Below are 19,908 nucleotides of genomic sequence, written 5' to 3' on the forward strand. Positions count from 1 at the left end.
ATTAAAAAAAAAGACAAAATTACTAAAAGTTCAACTAAAATTAAAATAAAATAATAAAAAACATTAATAAATACTACAGTAGTATAGAAAAATACCAGCTAGCCTGTTCTTTTTTTAAAAAACAAAAAGTCATAAAAAAAAAACTTTTTAAATTACAATTTTTATTATTAAAATGAACATTTAATTGTTAGACTGCTGAATAAAACATACTAAATACCACATCCTCCAAATTTGACATAAGGCTTTGCGTCCACATCTCCACATTTTTCTTCACAGTTATTCTTACTTTAAAAAAGTAAGACTGCAATATTAATGATATGCATATATATTTATCCCTGATAATCTAAAACATGTATATGTGCTATTTGATTTTTTTTGTCGTCTAAAATACATGGAAAAACTGAATTACTCCAACAATAGAGTTCTTATGTGTCACTTGAATAAATGCAAAGTTTTAAATATGGATATGTTTCTTTCAAAAACCCATGGCCTTGCTTCAGAAGGCTTTTAATAACCAACTGGAGTCGTATGGATTACTTCTATGATGACACTATTCAATGCCATTACGAAGCTGGGAAGAGCCAGGATATTTTTTAATATAACTCCGATTGTGTTCGGCTGAAAGACGAAATCCACCTAGATTTTTGGGGTGAACTATTCTATTCCATTAACATAATCGATTAAGACAGACAGAAAGTGTTTTTCCACAGTTTTCAGAGAGGTAGCCGTGAATCCGTGTTTCAGTCTACATGAGGATTTTATGGTAGGGGTGCAGATTGAGGGAAGACGTGAACGCGCGGATGTCCGTTATCATGGTGGCTTTGGCGAGAACGGGCGAGGCGGGGAGGAAGATCAGCTCCGACACATTCCCATATGAGGACGTCTTTATTTCTACATCCTGAGTCTCCGGGGCAGAACAGGATTGATCATCTCCGTGGGTTTCCTTCTCTTTCTCTCCGAATCCAACCACCTGCATGGATCATAGAGTCATTTGGTAGATGATCAACAGTTTCAACATTCATGACCATTTTCTACCGTCTCAACGACCCTTTAAAAATTCAAAAGGCCCTTTTTTTAAATAATAGATTATAACAGAAACAAATACATAACATACATACATGTATACTTAGTTTTCTACTGTTTGCATGCCTGTGCTCCATGAAAAAAGACACCAGTTCATCTTTGGTGACATCTTTCAGGACTTCAATCTGTCGGGTAGAGTAACAATGTGATATTCTCACTGAATACAATTCTCAAATATTCAGAAGAAAGAATTAGAATAGAAATGCACCGGCATTAAAATGTTAGCTTTTATACATAACTATTGAGAATGTTATATCTGACAACCAATAAATTATTTTGATATCTCTGCGCCCAAGTAGCAGTGCTTCGCCTAAGCAGCAGTGCTTCGCCTGTGCTTCCCCCTAATATAGTCCCAAGTCAATCTCTGCCTAGGAAATCGCCTAGTGTTAATCTGCATCGCTATTTGTACTTGTTGTGAATACGCAGGCCACAAGAAGTAATTAGGTGGGGTTTTTTTTTAGATCCCTTTTACTCAGGCCATGCTAGCTGGCAACAAAGGATTCCATTCATTAAGCTAAGCTAAGCTAGCGCCGACCCTGTCAAACTAAAACAACGCATGCACTGAGACAAAAATGCATTTGCCCACCTATCTAAATGTAGGAAAGAAGGTGAATAAGCCCTATTTTAAAAAACGTTGGAGTGTTCCTTTAAATAAATAAAACATAAAAAACTAGTCATTTTATGTGCTACAAAAATTAAGGCATACATAAATGAAGACTAACAAAAACATTGGAGACGTGGATTAAATATATAAAAAAATCTTTTTGAGGCACAAATAAATGTAATTCATATTTTGAATATTATTTTTCCATTTTTATTTCAATTTTAGTTTGTGCTTTTGTCATTTTTTCAATTAGTTTTTGGGGATTTTACATTTCTATACAATTCATTTATTTCACGTTAATGAACTTATACATTTTTATGGCTTTAATAGATTTATTTGTTTCAGTTTTTAGGTTTTTTTATATTTCTATTTAGCTTAAATGAATTTATTATTTCAGTTTTTAGGTTTTTATATTTCTATAGCTTTAAATTTAGTTTTTTATGTAGCTTCAAGAGTTGAAATAAATACAAAAAAACTATTACTAAATAAATTAATATTAATACTAACCAAAAAAATGGCGATTTGAAAGAAATAAACTGTATTAAATTCAATTTTTATCCAAATAATTAAAAAAAATAAAACACTGAAAACTAAAATCAGTCATTTTCAATGCGTGAATCAAGGCATCACATTATAATTTACAGTATGAAAAATGTAATGATGTTTTTTTTTTTTATGATTAACTTTAAGTGACGGAAGATAAATGAAAAAAATAGAGGAAATTAGCATGACCAATTATCCAGTATGGGCTGATGCGATAATCTGTAACACTTGATGACAACCGCTATGGTACCATTAATAATATTAAAGATTTCTCACTTCTTTATTGAGCCTCTCGAAGACATACTGCTGCGTGACCACTTCAAACCAGTTCCTGTCCACTTCGTCCCCGAGCTGCGTGTCTTCACACTCCTTCAGCTTGATCAGAGCGCTCACTTGAGTTTGAAAAGCCTCGTCCGATAAGTTAACCATTTTCTCCCCAAAGCTGACTAGAAAAGCTTCAATTTTATCTTCCACAAAGTCAGTGCTATGAGAGTACATGGCAAAAAGAAATGTTATTGATATTCATTGAGAAATGGACTAGAAGATAAACATCTAGTTTTCCACATAAACCTTGCCTGAACTTGGTCGCCTGAGTCTCGACGGTCACTGAAAATCCGAGGACACAGGAGGTGTTTCTGCAGGCGGGATACACCTGATACCTGAAGGAAGAGTCGAATAAGATCCAATGAAGAAGAAAGATTTACACATGGAAACACAGTCTGAAGGACGGCGCTTTATAACTGACCCTAGAGTTTCCTTTGTCCTCAGGAAATCAAAGCAGGGTTCTTCCATGTGCATCTGGCAAACACACAAAAAAAGTGCATTTAGGTATTAAAAAAACAAGGACGATACATATACTTTCAGTTTAAGCGACGGCCCAAATCACCACAAGCAGCTCCATCAGCGTATGTTCTCGCAAGTTTTTCAGTCCTGTCTGGAAAAACAACAACAATGTTTTGGATATGTTCCTTACATAAAGCTCTGAAAGAATTTCAGAAGATCTGAAATAGTCACATGGACTACTATACCTGATGGTATACTGTGACTTCTGAGTTGGCGTCTGCCGTGTTGAGGGACTGGACTTTACATAAGTGGTGCGTCTGTGGTAACTCCACCACTCTGAACAGGACAGGAAGTGGAGCTGGAGGAGCTTTGTACTGGAGTTTGCTGTTAAACACCAAAGATGTTGTATTTGTCAGTAAATAAATAGATAAAAATGTTACTTAATTTAAAAAGAGATTATTCTATCAATTCTACATGTAACTAACCCAATTTTTTTTTTGCACATCCGTTTGCGCCTCATCCCCCATAATGTAATTCTTAAATATATATTTTAAATATATAAACATTTTTCTAAGTAGAACTTTTTGTAATTAAAGTGAACAAATTAAAAAAGTGATTTTATTTTGTTACTTTACTTCCAAAAAGTAACCTAATAATGTAACGCGGATTACATGTAACACGCTACCTTAAATATATATTTTATAAAATCAATCAAATTAACTATTTGTGAATAGAATTTTGTAATTATTGTGAATAAACAAAAAGTGATTTCATTTTGTTATTTTATGTCCAAAAAGTAACCTGATAACGTAACACGCATTACATGTAACACGCTACCTCAACATTAACAAAAAAAAATGTATAAAATCAATAAAATTAACTATTTGTAAGTAGAATTTTGTAATTATTGTGAATAAATAAAAAGTGATTTTATTTTGTTATTTTACTTCCAAAAAGTAACTTAATAATGTAACACGGATTACATGTAACACCTTAACATTATTAAAAAATATATATTTTATAAAATCAATAAAATTAACTATTTGTAAATAGAATTTTGTAATTATTCTGAATAAACAAAAAGTGATTTTATTTAGTTATTTTATGTCCAAAAAGTAACCTGATAACGTAACACGCATTACATGTAACACGCTACCTCAACATTAACAAAAAAATATTTTATAAAATCAATAAAATTAACTATTTGTAAGTAGAATTTTGTAATTATTGTGAATAAATAAAAAGTGATATTATTTTGTTATTTTACTTCCAAAAAGTAACCTAATAATGTAACGCGGATTACATGTAACACGCTACCTTACCTTTATTAAAAAATATATATTTTATAAAATCAATAAAATTAACTATGTGTAAGTAGAATTTTGTAATTATTGTGAATAAATAAAAAGTGATTTAATTTTGTTATTTTATGTCCAAAAAGTAACCATGTAATGTAACGCGCATTACATGTAACACACTACCTCAACATTAACAAAAAAATGTTTTATAAAATCAATAAAATTAACTATTTGTAAGTAGAATTTTGTAATTATTGTGAATAAATAAAAAGTGATTTCATTTTGTTATTTTATGTCCAAAAAGTAACCATGTAATGTAACGCGCATTACATGTAACACATTACCATTATTGGCAACATTATATAACATCAAATAATTCAATTATACTCTACTTCTTTTATATTTACATCTAACAAATGTAAAAAGCAGACAACTTACTCTATAAAATACTGCAGAAATTCCTTGGATTCCTGTTTGTGCAGAAATTGTACAAAAATGAGTGCTTATAGTGTAAACACTTGCTCAAAATGACATAAATCGTCAATAAGACTCACGGTACTTGTGAAGTTTCCTTGTATGAGTCCTTCTATGTGTAACTCGGCCTTGAAGCGATTCACAAAGTCCATGAGATCAGCCACGCTGATGTCCGCCATGATGGCTTCATACCTCTGCATCACAGAGAAACGACGGTGCTCAAGAATCTGCAGTCGCACATCTCTGAAATAATACACAGTGATGAGACTGAATGATGCAAACGGAGATCGGAGATGGTTTGAAATCTGCGATTACCCACTTTCCGAGTTGATCTGGTTTAATGAGGATGGTGTAGTAGGTTTTCTTCAGCTGCTCAGTGAACATGCTAAACACATCTGGAGTGGTGCTGAAGTCGGCCAGGTGGTCTACGATCAGGTTCAGAAGCAACTAAAGAAATGAATTAGTTTGTTCAAATGAATCAATTTCATCTGAGAGACCGATTCAAAAAGAATCAGAGACACTATTGAACTCACAGGCAGTTTGTGGTTGAATCCTTTGAGTCTGAGGAACAGGCCGTGGTCTCCAGGAATTAACGTATACTCAAGCTGAGCCACAACTGCATCGTATGCCGGCTCCGCAAGATTGTGAGCCAGAATATTCACAAAAAGATCCAACAGGACCAGACTGGGAGAGAAAAAAAAAAGTCTCCATGCATAATGTGGCAGATCTCCAAAGAATTTGAGCCTTTTTACAGGATTGGTAGAGAATTATGAATTCAATTTGTTGAGGAACAACTCACTTTTTGGGAGATTCCAGTATGATTGGAGTGAGCAGCTGGAAGCGTGCATAAGCTATCGGAAAATACAGACATAATTACGGATATTCCATTGGGTTTATCTCATTGACTTTCTCTCATTATTAAGGTACCTTTGGGTATTTTAAACTTGTTGTCCTTTCTGAACCACAGACGGCCTCTCTCGTTGTCGATTATTTTGACTGGGAAGTCTGTGTCAGGGCAGTCTGCTGTTTTGAGGGTGAAATCTGAGGCTGTGGATGGGTAAGGACTGAGGTGAAAACTGTTGTAAAGAAAGGAATGAACCTCCAGTGAATGGAATGGGAACTGACCTATAAACTTGTTCTCAGCTGGGAGGTGGAGGTCAGGGTTCAGCGGGAAATCTCCAGCCCAAAGGTCACTGTATTCTTGTGGAATATCTGTGTAGGTATAACACTTCATGATTAAGGCAAACATAATAAACTGATGCGTGATATATCGGTGCCATATTGGTTATCAGACAATATTATAATTTACATTCTTTATTATAAACAATATTTTTTTTAGATACTGGAAGATTATTTAGATCATAAGGTATAGATATAGATTAATGAATATTTTATTTATTTGTGCCACATAAAAAAAAAAAAAAATGTTGTTAGTATTCATATACTGTAGATTTATTTATTTTTCATTTTATTTATATATTTATGACACAAACTATCTACCCATCTATCTATCCACTGTCCATCCATCCATCAACTATCTATCATCCACCCATCAATTATCTATCATCCATCCATCCATCAACTTTCTATCATCCATCCATTCATCAACTATCATCCATCCATCTATCCATCCAACAATCTATCATACATCCATTTATCAACTATAATCCATCCATCTATACCTCCATCCATTCATCAACTATCATCCATCCATCATCCATCAATTTCTATCATCCATCCATCCACCACTAATTTCTTGAAGCATTTAAAATAAAAATGTAAATATATATATATATATATTTCTTTTTTGTGTGTGTGTGTGTGTGTGTGTGTGTGTGTGTTTTATTTAAACAAAATAATATACAATCTTAAAATTGTCCATTTATCAATTATTGGTGATAAAATTAATTATATAAGCCATAATTTGAATTCTATTTGCATTATCATATCTTACGAATATAAAAAGCAGCCAACTTATTTATTCTGCTTTATATGAGATTATTTTAATTCTGTGAGAATATCATCATGCAAGTTTATTTTTCAGTGTATTATTTTTCATTTATATTTTAGCCAAAACTATATTGAACTTGAAGTTAATATCTTTTAATAATATTGGTTATCATCTAACAGTATTTATCAGAATTTTATGCGTCTATGGATCCCTAAAAATAAAGCCAAACCTTTCCCCGATCTATTGTTGTGGTTTACCTTCAACACTGTACTGCGTCCCAAACCACTTCTCCTTTAGCGGACAGAGACCATCATGTTTGGGTGACAGCAGTAATATGTTGGCCGTCACTGGGGTCAAGAGTGCCAGAGCAGCTGAGATGACCTTCAATGACAGATTAAACATCAGAACAGCAGTCATAAAATATTTAGCATTACTAGTTTAGTCCAAAAGACAATGCCATGCCTCTGGGTTGTATTCAAACATAAGCTGGTCTCCACACAGGAAGTCCTCTTTTGGGAAAAGTTGCATGTTCTCACAAATGTTCGCCACAAACTCAATTGGTTCCGTCTGGTACAAAAAAACATAAACATGAGAGTTGAAGGCCTGTGACTGTTCTATGTATGAATTTAGATGATTTCACTCAAGAGAATGAGGGAAAAACAGGTCACCTGCTCCTGATAGTGAAACTCATTGGCTTCAATCTTTTGGATTTCCTCATAGATTCTGAGAAAACACATAACCAAGAGAATATTGAGGTTTTTGTTTTTGTATTTAACAAAACCAACAGGATTGAAGGACATCATCTAAACCAACTCTTAAAAATAAAGGTTCTTCAGAGATTATTTTCTTCTCAAGAACCCTTTTTACTGTAAAAAGGATTTCATATTCAGCATCAGGCTGTGAAATCCTTTTCTAACTGAATGCATAAAGCAGAAGGTTTCAATGATCTGCTGCCCACCTCTGCTGAGGTCCAATAGACTGAAGCATCTTCAGATACTGGAAGATTGTATGAATGACCTACAACCACAATAAAACATTTCATTATTAAGATATAATGAGGAATTAAAAGGATTCACACCACATACAACTGAGGACTTCATTGAGCCAACATGAAGGGTTTTTCAGACCTGGAAGAAGTTCTGGAAGCCCTCGTCGCTCAGGGTGACTGAGACGCTGAAGATGGAGTAGGTGGTGTTCTGATCGAAACCCGTCTCACTGTTTCCTCCAAACAGACCGATAGCCCAGCACCTTCAGATACAGAGCATTTCATTTCATCTCATTTGATTCAAACTGATTCATTGGTGATGAACAGTCAAAAAACAGAAAGTCAAACTCACTTCTTTCTGAGTAAAGACAATACACTTCCAGCTCCTTCATGACCAATCAGCCAGGAAATGTAATGCAGGGGTTTCACTCTATATCCCAACATGTACAAACACAAACACTCTTTATTGCCATTAGCCTAATGCAAACTTGTACTATTATGCCATTACGTCCAGGTTAAGAAGCTTGGTGGCCCATGCTGGTCTTTTAAGCAGAGTATACTTCGCTATCTTGACCTCAGCAAGGTAAAACACTTTTACATAGTGGATAGATTTTGACAGCTGTCAGGATGTGTTACTGACCTGTAATGTTTGCCCTGAGGTGGAAGAGCCCAGCTGATGGTCAGCGCATGAACCTTTCTCACTGGCACCACTGAAAATGACACTTAGTTATCAAAGCTTCCAAATGCTCATTTAAATTCACCAACACATGAGTAGGCCTAGATCTGGGAGGCAATGAATCATGAATAATGATATTCAGTATGAACTCTGTATGTTGTTCAACAGTTAGCATTAAATTAAACACAAGTGATTAAAATAAATTGTTTCATTTTATTATTTAAATAAATGTATATAAATATTAAGGTATATTATATTAAAATGTACTTGTAAATATAAATAATGTTTTAAATATTTAATTTAGTTTTAATAATTTTTTTGTATAAAACTATTATATAATATTATTTAATACAATATAATAATAATATTATATTAAATTATAATAATAATATTATATTATATTATATAATTTCTTTATTTTAATTTAATTTTAAATATTAAAAAAAATCAAAATGATTTTTAAAATTTATTCAAAAATGCTTTTATTATATTCCATTTATTATTGTTATTAAAATAACAAAATAAAAACAACAATAATTTATAAATGTTATTTTATTTTCAAATATACCTTTGATAATATCATTAAATATAAATACCATAAAAACTAATAATAACAAATTATTTACTTTATGAAATGTATATCAATATGCTTTTATTACTACTACAACTTATAAAAATAATAATAATAATAATAATACAAATAATAATAAAATAAACAAAAATAAAAACAATAGTAATTTATTTTATCAATTATCAATTTTGTCAAATAAAAAACTAATAACAAAGTAACCATTTCCTTTAAAAGATTTATTTAAATATGTTTTCATAATAATAATATAAAGCATTATTGTTGTCATATTAATTTGTAATATTGATTGATAATATTAATATTATAATTATAAACAAAAATATATTAAAATTGCATGATTTATATTTAATATTTAATTTAGTTTTATTACATATTTTTTAAATGTAAATAAATATTTAATACTAAAAATTACATACTAAATTAAAACTTATAATATTACATTCAATTAAGGTTCAATGTAGCTTTTTAAAAAGATTCTAGGTAACCTAACTGACGCAAGCAATACAATCTGAAATCCAACGCTACCTCGGTAAAGCTTGTTGAAATCTGGGGTATCAAATGGATCCTGAAGGTCTGAAAAATTCACCCGTGGCTGGCCACTGTGGGGGGAAAAAAAGAAAAGACAAAAAAATGACATTAAAATAAATCCTGTGTGACATAAATAGCAAGAAATATGAAATATGAACAATATCATTAAATATGTTTAGTATACGTACTTGTTTGGGATCTTAATAAAGATCAGTCGCACCCATTCTTCCAGGGTATCAAGTGTGTCTATGAGGATAAAGTGTCCAAAATTAGACCCTTGATGTAAATATGAGGATAGTACTGTATTAATTCAGAGACAAATGATTTATTCTCATTGCCTCTGGACTGCACAGTGAGCGTCATGTAATGAGCAGAGTAAAATCTCCTCCAGAACTCTCTCAGACGCTCATAAGTGTTGATATTCTTCTCTCTGGGTTCGTCTTTCAGTGTTTGAGCATTTCCTGGTGAAATATCAAGGGATGGACAAATATCATGACCATCATTCTCTTGTTTGGCATAATCTCAGAACATTATGAACATTTGACTGACCCCAGAAGAACTTGCTCATCGGATGACTGGCTTTTGCTAAACTTCCAAACAGCATCTCTTTGCGGTTAGAGTCTAATGGTCGGCCCATCTGGTACTCTGTTAAAAAGAATTTAGCTACATTACATTTCATTGTTAACTTTGATACGCGTCAGCAGTGACGTGTTTTTACTGACCGCTATCTACGGCCTCCACCTCCCTGTCAACTGCATCGGGAATCATCAGGGGGCAGATGAAAAACTGCGCCCACCTGTGGACAAATAATGCAAGTGCAGGTTTTTAAAGGGGCGGTTCACCCTAAAATAAACGAATATGTGATTGATAATTGAATATTTAGCTCACCGATCCAGTGCTTCTTTGAAGCATTTCCTCTGAACATCAAATTGGAAGATGGTCCGCTCGCAGTCCGTGGAGGCGTTGTCACTTCCTCCGTGTTTTTTCAGGAAAGCATCAAAGCCATTTTCGTCCGGATACTTCTCACTGCCCATGAAGACCACTGGAAAAATAACAATGTGAATATAAAGGAAATAAAAAGGTAAGAATAAAATAAATGGCCCCTTGCTGTCAATCAACGCACTGTGTTCGAGGAAATGGGCAAGACCAGGTAGATCCGCAGGGTCACTGAAGCTTCCCACGCTGATACAGAGCGCAGCTGCGGACTGAGGGAAGATATAACATATTGGGTATTACATCTATTTATAAATGAAGTAACTGTAAAAACTGACAGTCACCTGTTTCTCTGAACGGCAATTCTTCTTCCTCGCTTCACTGCATTTATTCACGTCATTCCTGTCTTCATCGGCACTCTCACTGTCAACATTCTCTTCCTCTTCTTCGTCAGCCGGCTCTTTGCCACTCTCTGATTGGGTGAGGTCTGATATGAGTAGCACTTTGAGTCCATTGCTCAGCTCAATGTACCTGGAAAAGGTTTAATTACTTCTAGTCAGAAAAAGAACCAATTAAAAATATATATATATATTTATAAATTAGAGATGTATTATTATTAAAATAAAAAATATATATTTTAAATGACAAAAAAAAACATTTAAATACATTTTATTTCTAAAAATACATTTGATAATATGAATAAATACAAATATAATAAATAAAAACGAATAATAACAAAACAAGTTTTTCCAAATATGGTTTTAATAATATTTTTAATATTTTATTTTTATTTAAACTGTTATTTAATTTATCTTATAACATTTAATTGATGTAAAAAAAAAAATAATAATAAAAAATAAAAATAAAATGACAACAATTTTTAACAATTTCATAAATTTAATTTAAAAAATACACTTGATATAATAATTTTATATAAATAAAATAACATTTTATTTTATATGCTGTAAAATAATATAAATATTATGAATATATTATTATTATTATTGAATGATTAAATTATAAATAAGACAATAATCATATATTTTTTCAAAATGTATAATTTTATTTTAAATATGAATTTGATAATATAATGCAAATATAAATAAAATAAATAAACTAATATCCATAATAAATCAGATTTATTCAATAATGGTTTATATATATATATATAGATAGATATAGATATAGAATATTTACTAATAACAATGATACAATGTATATGTGAAAAATAAAAATATATTTATAAATGTATTATTATTATTATTATTAATATAAAGACTGATAGTATGAATATGACAATTGTTGTTATTAATCACTATTATTATTTTATTCAATCTATTTACCATATATCTACATATAACATTCATACATTATTAATTGTTGTTGTTGATATTTTTACTATAGATATAATAGCATAAAATGTCTTGTTACCTGTATTTCTTCGGGTCGTTTGGTGATTTGATTATTCTCGGGTCACTTTGATCAGACTCTGGCTGGGAGAGGGAGACTGGTGGTTCAGTTCGAGCTGGTGGAGGTTCTCCGCTCTCTGGACCGGACACTTCACAGGCAGGTCCACTGGAAGTTCGGGGCATTTTGACTCAAACACTCTGCGTGTGACAAACCACACTTATTAGTGTCCAAGAGCAGACGCGCAGTTCATTTAACATGATTGACACCTGTCACGAATACACTTTACGCCATCTTCTGTATCAAAACTCCAGTAGCTACTAATCCCTTTCAGGACTTGCGTTAAGACAACACAACACTAAAAAAACGTTTCAATAATTAAACTTCTGAATACAATTAAGTAACATATTACCTTCCTTTCTGATGTCGAATGGATTACGGATCGGATGTTGCGCCGTTAACGCTCATGTTGAGAACACCTAACACACTGAAATCTCATTGGCTGATACACCGTGGCATAAAAAACAAGAACCAATGTGATTGGTCGAGCGACCGGCGCTGTGAAAAATTAAATATTTATAAGCGTTTGATTTAGAAACAGGTTGATCTGGTTCAGAACAGAGCTGTTGTTGTTGACTAAAAGTAAACCTAAAAATCACTTAATTAAAATAAAATATGTACATAAGATGAAAAACTTACATTTACTTTAGCACATAAAAGTACTAACATTTTATATAGTGCAATATTAAGAAATACTTATAACACTGCTACAGAAATTCAAATAACAAAATAACACACAAATATTTGTTGTTTAATATAAGACCATGAATTAAGGTTGTTTAATCTTTTAACACTGTGAAAACTAAAGTGTCTTTTGTGACTTTTAAGTAAATATAGCCTAGTGTCAAATAAGTTTATTTCATTTCAGCAATTTTTGTTTGCTATCATATATAGTCTATAGTATCCTCAATATACTGGCTATCAGCATCACATTCAATGACAGACGCAGTACATAAATATTAGCATTACTATATGTGATTTGTGCTTTTATTGTTACAAATTGCATCTAAAAGTAACATTCACAACTGTACAATCACTGTACGCCCCAGTGCAAATTGTCTACAAATCAAAATACACTGACAGCAAAGGTACAACTATATATTCCAGCAGCATAAAAATAAATATCTACTCGGGGGGGATATCTCATTTGGAATAATTTTGACTATAATTACATAAAACACTCATACATCACTTGATAAAAAACCAAGGTAGATAATACATACACGAACCCACAAGGATTTGCTACAGGTTTCTGAAATATAAACATCCTGGCACAAGTTCACGATGAATCTCGACTTTCTTCTTGAGGATTTGAGTGAAGAATCATATCTTTTGTAACAACGCCTGACTATGAAATGTGCTGATTGTGTTCAGTCTATTATTACACACAACAGTAACATGTGGTTTCTGGCAATACTAAGTTTAACGTGAATTTAATGTTGTGTTTTTGTGCAAGACATGAATTTTATTTTGCGGATCTAATCATTTTTTTCCTCTCAACGTGAAGATAGCTTAAACAAGTGCTTATATTACTGTGCCAGCAGTTAATAGATGGAGTCCAACATACAATGTGCATCTGCTTCTGATCCAATCAGATCAGAGAATCGAAACCACCCTGAAAACTCAATTTTGCATAATGGCCATTTTGCAAAAGTCGGAGTTTATTTTTGTGCCTTTTAACAGATTATCCACCATTTTACCTCCATTAAAGTACTACATTAAATATATAATTCATAAAATTAGCGAGATTGTGCCACCACAGATTGCGTTTTTAAATCTAGTTTCGGCAGTGAACACTGAAGTTCTGAGAGCCAAGTAGTAGTTTTTGTGCTTTGCTCTAGTCCCTGCGTTAAGTTTCCTATGGACTGATTAGGGTAGAAGTGTACTATTATTACTGAACTACTTCACATGTTTGACAGCTACAAACAAACAGGGGTGTGTTTCCCGAACGCAATCGTTAGCCAACTGTAGTCGCAACTTCCATCGTTTACCAACATAGTTTAACGAAGCAACTCAACTTTGTGAGTTTAGAACTACAGCTCTCGACTTGCGGCTTGAAGCATAGTTTCTTGTTAGTATGAAATTTAAATGCATGTACATTTAATTCTACTTATTTTAGCGCTTTTGATGTGTGCTTGTGCATCAACGCGTAAGGGAAGCTTGGATTATGAAGAGGGAACCCGCGATGAATCAAACATCAAATGAAGGGAACAAAAATATTTAAGTGGTCCTCAGATGCAATGTTTGTACACTGTAAAAAAAAAATTATATGATCATGTTATAACAACATATGTTTTTACATTGCTTCACCTCATCAAAATAAGTTAAGCAATTTTCAAGTTATACAAGATTCAACTCGAAGTCAGTTTAATGTAATTTAAGTTGAAATGACTTAAACATCCAAGTTGATTGTACTTAAAAATTTAAGGCAGCAACTTTTTTTTTTTTTTACAGTGTAGCATCTCTGAGAAAAATTACGTTGTGGGAAAGTTCCTGACTGAATGAAACGTACGGCAATTACAAAATTGTGTTTATGATAATCTGACATCAATAGCGATGTTAAATCGATTCATTAGCAGAAGTTATTTCTCCACTACCTGTGTGTGACGTCATACATTTCCTATATTGTTGACCCAACATTGCTCAAACAATGGAAGTGCAACCATGTTACAATGATTTCAGGAAATATTTGTGACTAACTAGTTAATTTCTCTAACGATGCATCATACTACGGTGGTTAAGCGGTGAGTTACGTTGTTTGCGCAGGAAACGCACCCCAGGTCGGTTCCGATCGGCATACAACAGAACGTTAAACCAGACGACATCGGATCCGCTGCTGATAGGTTGGCATATGAGTAGAGAGAGAAATCAGCAACAATTCTGAGGTAGCTGGGGAGGTTTATCGGTTAGTCGGGTGGTTTTGGCACCGGTAACTATGGGTGGATCCGTATCGACTCTCTCGGACATCTTCACGCAGATAATGTCGACCAAGCGCTCAAATACTTGTCTGACGTTGATGTTCTCCTTGGCGCTGGCTTCGTAGTACTCAAACCCTGCGAGAAAGAATCCAAATACAAAATGAATCAGATTAAAGGGGTCATATTATGGTTTTCTAACATTTTCAACTTTCTTTAGTGTGTAATGTTGTTACAAAGCACAAGTCACTCCAGTTATTCTCAACATCAGTATTGCAGTCGACTGTAGTCTTAAGTTTTCTTCCGGGAACGGACATGACATAATATTCCACATTTAAATAATTCTTGCTCAAGGCATATGCATAATTAAGGGGACGAGGCCTAGCCGAGTTGCGTTAGTAGTGTGTTGAAACCCGCGGTTATGTAATATTTCCCAAACACGCTTGAAGCGGTTGATCAATCACAACACACAGGTACAGTCGACCAATCAGAGCACACTGCGCGTTTCAGAAGGGAACAGGAACTAAACAGAGCGTTCCTGCACTGTGAAAAATGATACGATCAATAAGTTATGACAACATATGTTTTTTATGGAAGCTTGTTTCCGCCACAGAATAAAACATTTTAAAAGATAATTGCGACTTTTTATCTCACAATTGCGAGTTTACATTTCTCAGAATTGCGAGATATAAAGTCAGAATTGCGTGAAATAAAGTCGCAATTGCGAGTTATAAAGTAAGAATTGCGAGATATAAAGTCAGAATTGCGTGAAATAAACTCGCAATTGCGTGTTATAAAGTCAGAATTGCGAGATATAAACTCGCAATTGCGTGTTATAAAGTCAGAATTGCGTGTTATAAAGTCAGAATTCTGACATCTTTTCTCAGAATTGTGAGATATAAACTCACAATTGTGAGATATAAAGTCCAATTCTAAGGAAAAAAAAGACGATTTTTTTTTTTTTTTTTTACCTCAGAATAGTTATCTCACAATTCTGACTTTATAACACGCAATTGCGACTTTATATCATGCAATTCTGACTTTATATCTCGCAATTGCGACTTTATTTCTCCGAATTGCGACTTTATATCTCGCAATTGCGACTTTATTTCTCAGAATTGCGACTTTATATCTCGCAATTGCGACTTTATTTCTCAGAATTGCGACTTTATATCTTGCAATTGCGACTTTATTTCTCAGAATTGCGACTTTATTTCTCACAATTCTGACTTCATATCTCGCAATTCTGAGAAAAAAAGTCAAAATTCTGACTTGATATATCGCAATTGTGAGAAAAAAAGTCAGAATTGTGAGATAAAAAGTCGCAATTATTATTATTTATTTATTATTCAGTGGCGGAAACAAGCTTCCATAGTTTTTACATTGCTTTAACTCATCGAAATAAGCAATTTTCAACTTTTGTCTAGGTTCAACTCGTTTTTAAAGTCAGTTTAATGTAATTTAAGTTGAAATGACTCAAACATTCAAGTTGATTGAACTTAGAAATTTAAGGCAGCAACTTTTTTTTTACATTGGGGAAAAGAGGTGCTGCAACAATGTAAAATATGTGAAAAAGAATGATTTTTTGAATATTGAAGCATGTAAACCTATTCTAGCCGACCCCAAAAACAAAATCAAGACTTTGAAAAATGACATAACAGGTCTCCTTTAAAGATTGGGCACATAACTTACCTAACTGGTCGGCCAAGTGTTTCCCCTTCTCAGAAGGCACCACCCTCTCCTCATCCATGTCACATTTGTTCCCCACTAATATAACCTGAGCGTTATCCCATGAATAGGTCTTAATCTGTGTTGCCCTGAAAGGAAATGGTCATTTATGGTATATCAGTGCATTATGGACAAAAACCTATGGATTCCGTATTAAAACTGCTCACCAGTCCTGCACTGCATTGAAGGACTCTTCATTTGTGATATCGTACATAAGGATGAAGCCCATGGCTCCTCTGTAGTAAGCTGTAGTAATAGTTCTATACCGCTCCTGTCCGGCTGTATCCTATAGTATAGACAACACAGAAAATGACATGCTTTGGAAAAATCACATAGATTTAAGGCCATTCACACAAATAACTATAACTTTTAAGATAACTACAACAATAACTATATTAGCATTCACACAGACGGACAATAACACTTCTGTCGTTCTGTCTTCAGCTGCTTTAAATGCTCGAGCTCTTTAAAGACTTTCTGATTGGCTGTCAATGTTTTTGTCATTCATCTTTTTTTTTTTTTTTCAAATGTTCAAATTTCAGAAGGGAATTTCAATGTTATTATTCCTCTGTGTGTCGTTATCATTATAGTTGTAGGGTGTACTTCTCGTAGAAGGTCTCAAATATTCAAAGAATTAGAACAATTATTCAAATTTCAGCGTTATAGCTATCATTGTGATATCCTTTGTGACCCTTTAGAGACCAGAATATATAACATAGCAACACCCTGACAACCACCTACAACACAATTAAATTGTGTGGCTTCTTAATATATTAAATGTGTGTAAAATTAAAAATAAAAATATTTTGTGTATTGGTTATCTACTAACTAATTGTATTATTTTTTTAATCATTCCAATTGTTTTCATTATTTTTATTTATTCAGAAAAATGTAAAAATGAATAGGCTACAGTTATCTCATTACAAACTAATCTCAATTTATTATTGAGATTATTACATTATTATTTTTTATTTAATCTACAAATATATAAAAATAAATGGTAAATTAATCTTAATTTATTATATATATTTTTTTTTTAATTAAATTATTAATTTTATCTCACTACACACCTTGGTGGCATTTTATTTATAACAGTGTGACGTATCATGACCTTCAATGCTCCATGAATGCAATAGCTATCAAGCATGAGGAGGACAAACTAAATGAAAGGTTGTAATTTCTCTATTTTGGGCCCTTGATTATTCAAAGCCCATTTTGTTTGGTTCGACTTGGTGCCAGTTTCCCTGCAGCTGTTTTGAATGAGAGCCTATTTTTAAGACCTTGTGATCAATACGCCCAGATTATGAATGATCACACATTGTGGCTGTGTCATACTTGTCACCCCGGTGCTCGTGTGCTTTCGAAAACTCTGCCCGCCCCCTTACCCTCAGGGGCCGCTTTAATTGGCTATGAGGATCTCTCTCTGCCAGGGAGCAGTATGGAGTGCTGCTTCCATGACAACCAGCATCGATGATGCATGTGGGGGGGGGAGAAGGCGCTTGCTTTCTTTTCCTCCAGTAAAAGATGGCTCTCAATCACAGGCTGATAGAAGGTGAATGTGGAAGGAAGAGGATGGATGCAGCTGGATGCAGTTTGCGTTTAACGATGCCAGCCAATCACATTAGAACAACAAACAATCTGGGGCTAAAAATATCATCATTTTCATTCACATATTGCATGATTCATGCAATATTAGGGATTTAATTACACCAATAAACCTGCTACAGCACTCACCCATATTTGGAGCTTCACTCTCTTTTCGTTCCTGTAAACGGTCTTCACCTTAAAGTCGATGCCGACTGTGCTGACGAAAGAGTTGCTAAAGGAGTCATCTGCATATCTGAATAAAAAGCTGGTTTTTCCTACACTGCTGTTGCCAATGATCAGGAGTTTGAACATGTAGTCAAAGTTCTGATCAGATCCATCTCTCTGCCCAAAGCGTTGGTCTGCTTTTGCCATCTGTGAACACGGACAAAAGTATAAATACAGGTAAAGGTTTAAGCAGGAGTCGAGACTGCATCAACCCTGTTACTAATAGTGAATACTGAAATGTGTGTGTGTGCCTATGTGTGTGTGTGTATATATAGCCTATATATAGAAATATACACAAACACACACATACATAAACATGGTAAGACAAGAATAAAGACTGGTGTCAGCCCTGTTACTGAGATGCAGTAGCATCTACTAAAAATAAAATACATTTAAAAAACAGGACCACCAGCTGTGTGGTCTATGTATCATCAAAACAAGTCTTGATGATGCATAAGCCAATGCATAATATCGAGCCTTCATCTCATTTTACACTGGTTTGTTTGGCAAGAACATCGTTAAAGCATCACAAAATCAACATAACAGGTCCAAATACAAGTGAATATTTTCAGCTATAGTCATTCACAAGCATACATATCTTTGCATAATCAGAGGATGTTATTTTGACCATGTACTGTAAACACACGAGCTCATTCACAACTGTCATTGAGACAATAACGACATCTTGACGGACGACATTCACCGACAAACATCCATAAATGACAAGCACCCGTCAATGAATCAATGGCATATGATGGAGATGCTCACCTCGGATGTAAGCGCTGCTCTATCTCGTCTGGTGCTGTTCTAGGTGGGCGTTTATGGACGCTGCAGCACCTGACGACGCGTCTTCTCTGACTCGCCTGTTAACGCGCACAAAACGCCTGCTTGACGCCCGTGTTAACGCGTATAGTAGCCTAGCGAATGTAAGCGGTTAAATGGATAGTTATCATCGGGTTTATTTGAAAGGGCGCTGTGTACAGTTGGGTGGGGCATTGGCGACAATTTACCTGCGTTTACAACGCTGAATGTAGGCTAAACGATTCATATTCAGCTTACAGTGACACTTTTAATGTCACTATATTAGACAGAAAAAATATAACCCCCCAGCAATAACAAAATAAAAAAAATTATAAAAAGGTATAAGAGCACACTTTTCCCAAAAAAGTTTTAAAATGATAAAATATCACTTTCAAAACAATCAACTTTTTTGGGTGTTGTCGCGGAATTCGCGCTACATCTTTTGCGAAGTTTGTGGAGATTTTTTTTCGCCCTCACGCGAAATGATCCCAGATGGTGTGAAATTCGCGCTACTTCTTTTGCGAAGTTTGTGGAGATTTTTTTTCGCCCTCACGCGAAATGATCCCAGATGGTGTGAAATCTTATTGAAATAACCGGATTTCACCTGCGAAAAAAACCAAAAACCTCTTTATGACACGAAACCGCACGAAACGAGAAAGTTGTGCACCATATGCCCAGAACTCACAGCGACGTTCTGTCAGGAACTATCTTCTAGCGGAAGGATGACATTTCATGAAT

The 19,908-nt window shown here is 33.8% G+C and overlaps 2 protein-coding genes across 2 annotated transcripts; both read right to left on the minus strand.

Moving 5' to 3' along the window:
• Positions 1-141: 141 nt before the first annotated feature.
• Positions 142-12,349, minus strand: nrd1b (nardilysin b (N-arginine dibasic convertase)). The gene is made up of 31 exons (XM_079891485.1): positions 12,267-12,349; positions 11,879-12,054; positions 10,792-10,978; positions 10,638-10,719; positions 10,403-10,556; positions 10,237-10,310; positions 10,064-10,159; positions 9,853-9,975; positions 9,703-9,760; positions 9,512-9,585; positions 8,362-8,431; positions 8,074-8,151; positions 7,864-7,984; positions 7,695-7,753; positions 7,405-7,459; positions 7,199-7,303; positions 6,994-7,117; positions 5,911-5,997; positions 5,713-5,832; positions 5,585-5,636; positions 5,319-5,469; positions 5,105-5,232; positions 4,866-5,028; positions 4,750-4,781; positions 3,259-3,397; positions 3,117-3,164; positions 2,976-3,028; positions 2,806-2,889; positions 2,507-2,714; positions 1,119-1,208; positions 142-970 (listed from the first exon to the last, which is right to left on the minus strand). Exons 2-31 carry the CDS (start codon positions 12,037-12,039, stop codon positions 746-748), a joined length of 3,201 nt encoding a protein of 1,066 aa, XP_079747611.1. The 5' UTR covers positions 12,040-12,054; positions 12,267-12,349; the 3' UTR covers positions 142-745.
• Positions 12,350-12,875: 526 nt separating this feature from the next.
• On the minus strand, positions 12,876-19,348 carry rab3b (RAB3B, member RAS oncogene family). The gene is made up of 5 exons (XM_079891576.1): positions 19,138-19,348; positions 18,292-18,516; positions 16,725-16,843; positions 16,522-16,646; positions 12,876-14,967 (listed from the first exon to the last, which is right to left on the minus strand). Exons 2-5 carry the CDS (start codon positions 18,514-18,516, stop codon positions 14,783-14,785), a joined length of 654 nt encoding a protein of 217 aa, XP_079747702.1. The 5' UTR covers positions 19,138-19,348; the 3' UTR covers positions 12,876-14,782.
• Between the last annotated feature and the right edge of the window lie 560 nt (positions 19,349-19,908).

Source organism: Squalius cephalus (genome assembly GCF_949319135.1).
Source record: "Squalius cephalus genome assembly, chromosome: 13".
Lineage (NCBI taxonomy): Eukaryota > Metazoa > Chordata > Actinopteri > Cypriniformes > Leuciscidae > Squalius > Squalius cephalus.

Excerpts from the sequence above, each read along its gene's own strand:
- nrd1b (XM_079891485.1), bottom strand. The coding sequence starts at position 12,039 with ATGCCCCGAACTTCCAGTGGACCTGCCTGTGAAGTGTCCGGTCCAGAG. Across the intron at positions 8,152-8,361 it reads CCTCAGGGCAAACATTACAG|AGTGAAACCCCTGCATTACA; the intron begins GTCAGTAACACA and ends GTTGGGATATAG. Across the intron at positions 5,029-5,104 it reads AAACCAGATCAACTCGGAAA|AGATGTGCGACTGCAGATTC; the intron begins GTGGGTAATCGC and ends GTATTATTTCAG.
- rab3b (XM_079891576.1), bottom strand. The coding sequence starts at position 18,516 with ATGGCAAAAGCAGACCAACGCTTTGGGCAGAGAGATGGATCTGATCAG. Across the intron at positions 16,844-18,291 it reads GAGTGAAGCTCCAAATATGG|GATACAGCCGGACAGGAGCG; the intron begins GTGAGTGCTGTA and ends TCTATACTATAG. Across the intron at positions 14,968-16,521 it reads ACACTTGGCCGACCAGTTAG|GGTTTGAGTACTACGAAGCC; the intron begins GTAAGTTATGTG and ends TCTTTCTCGCAG.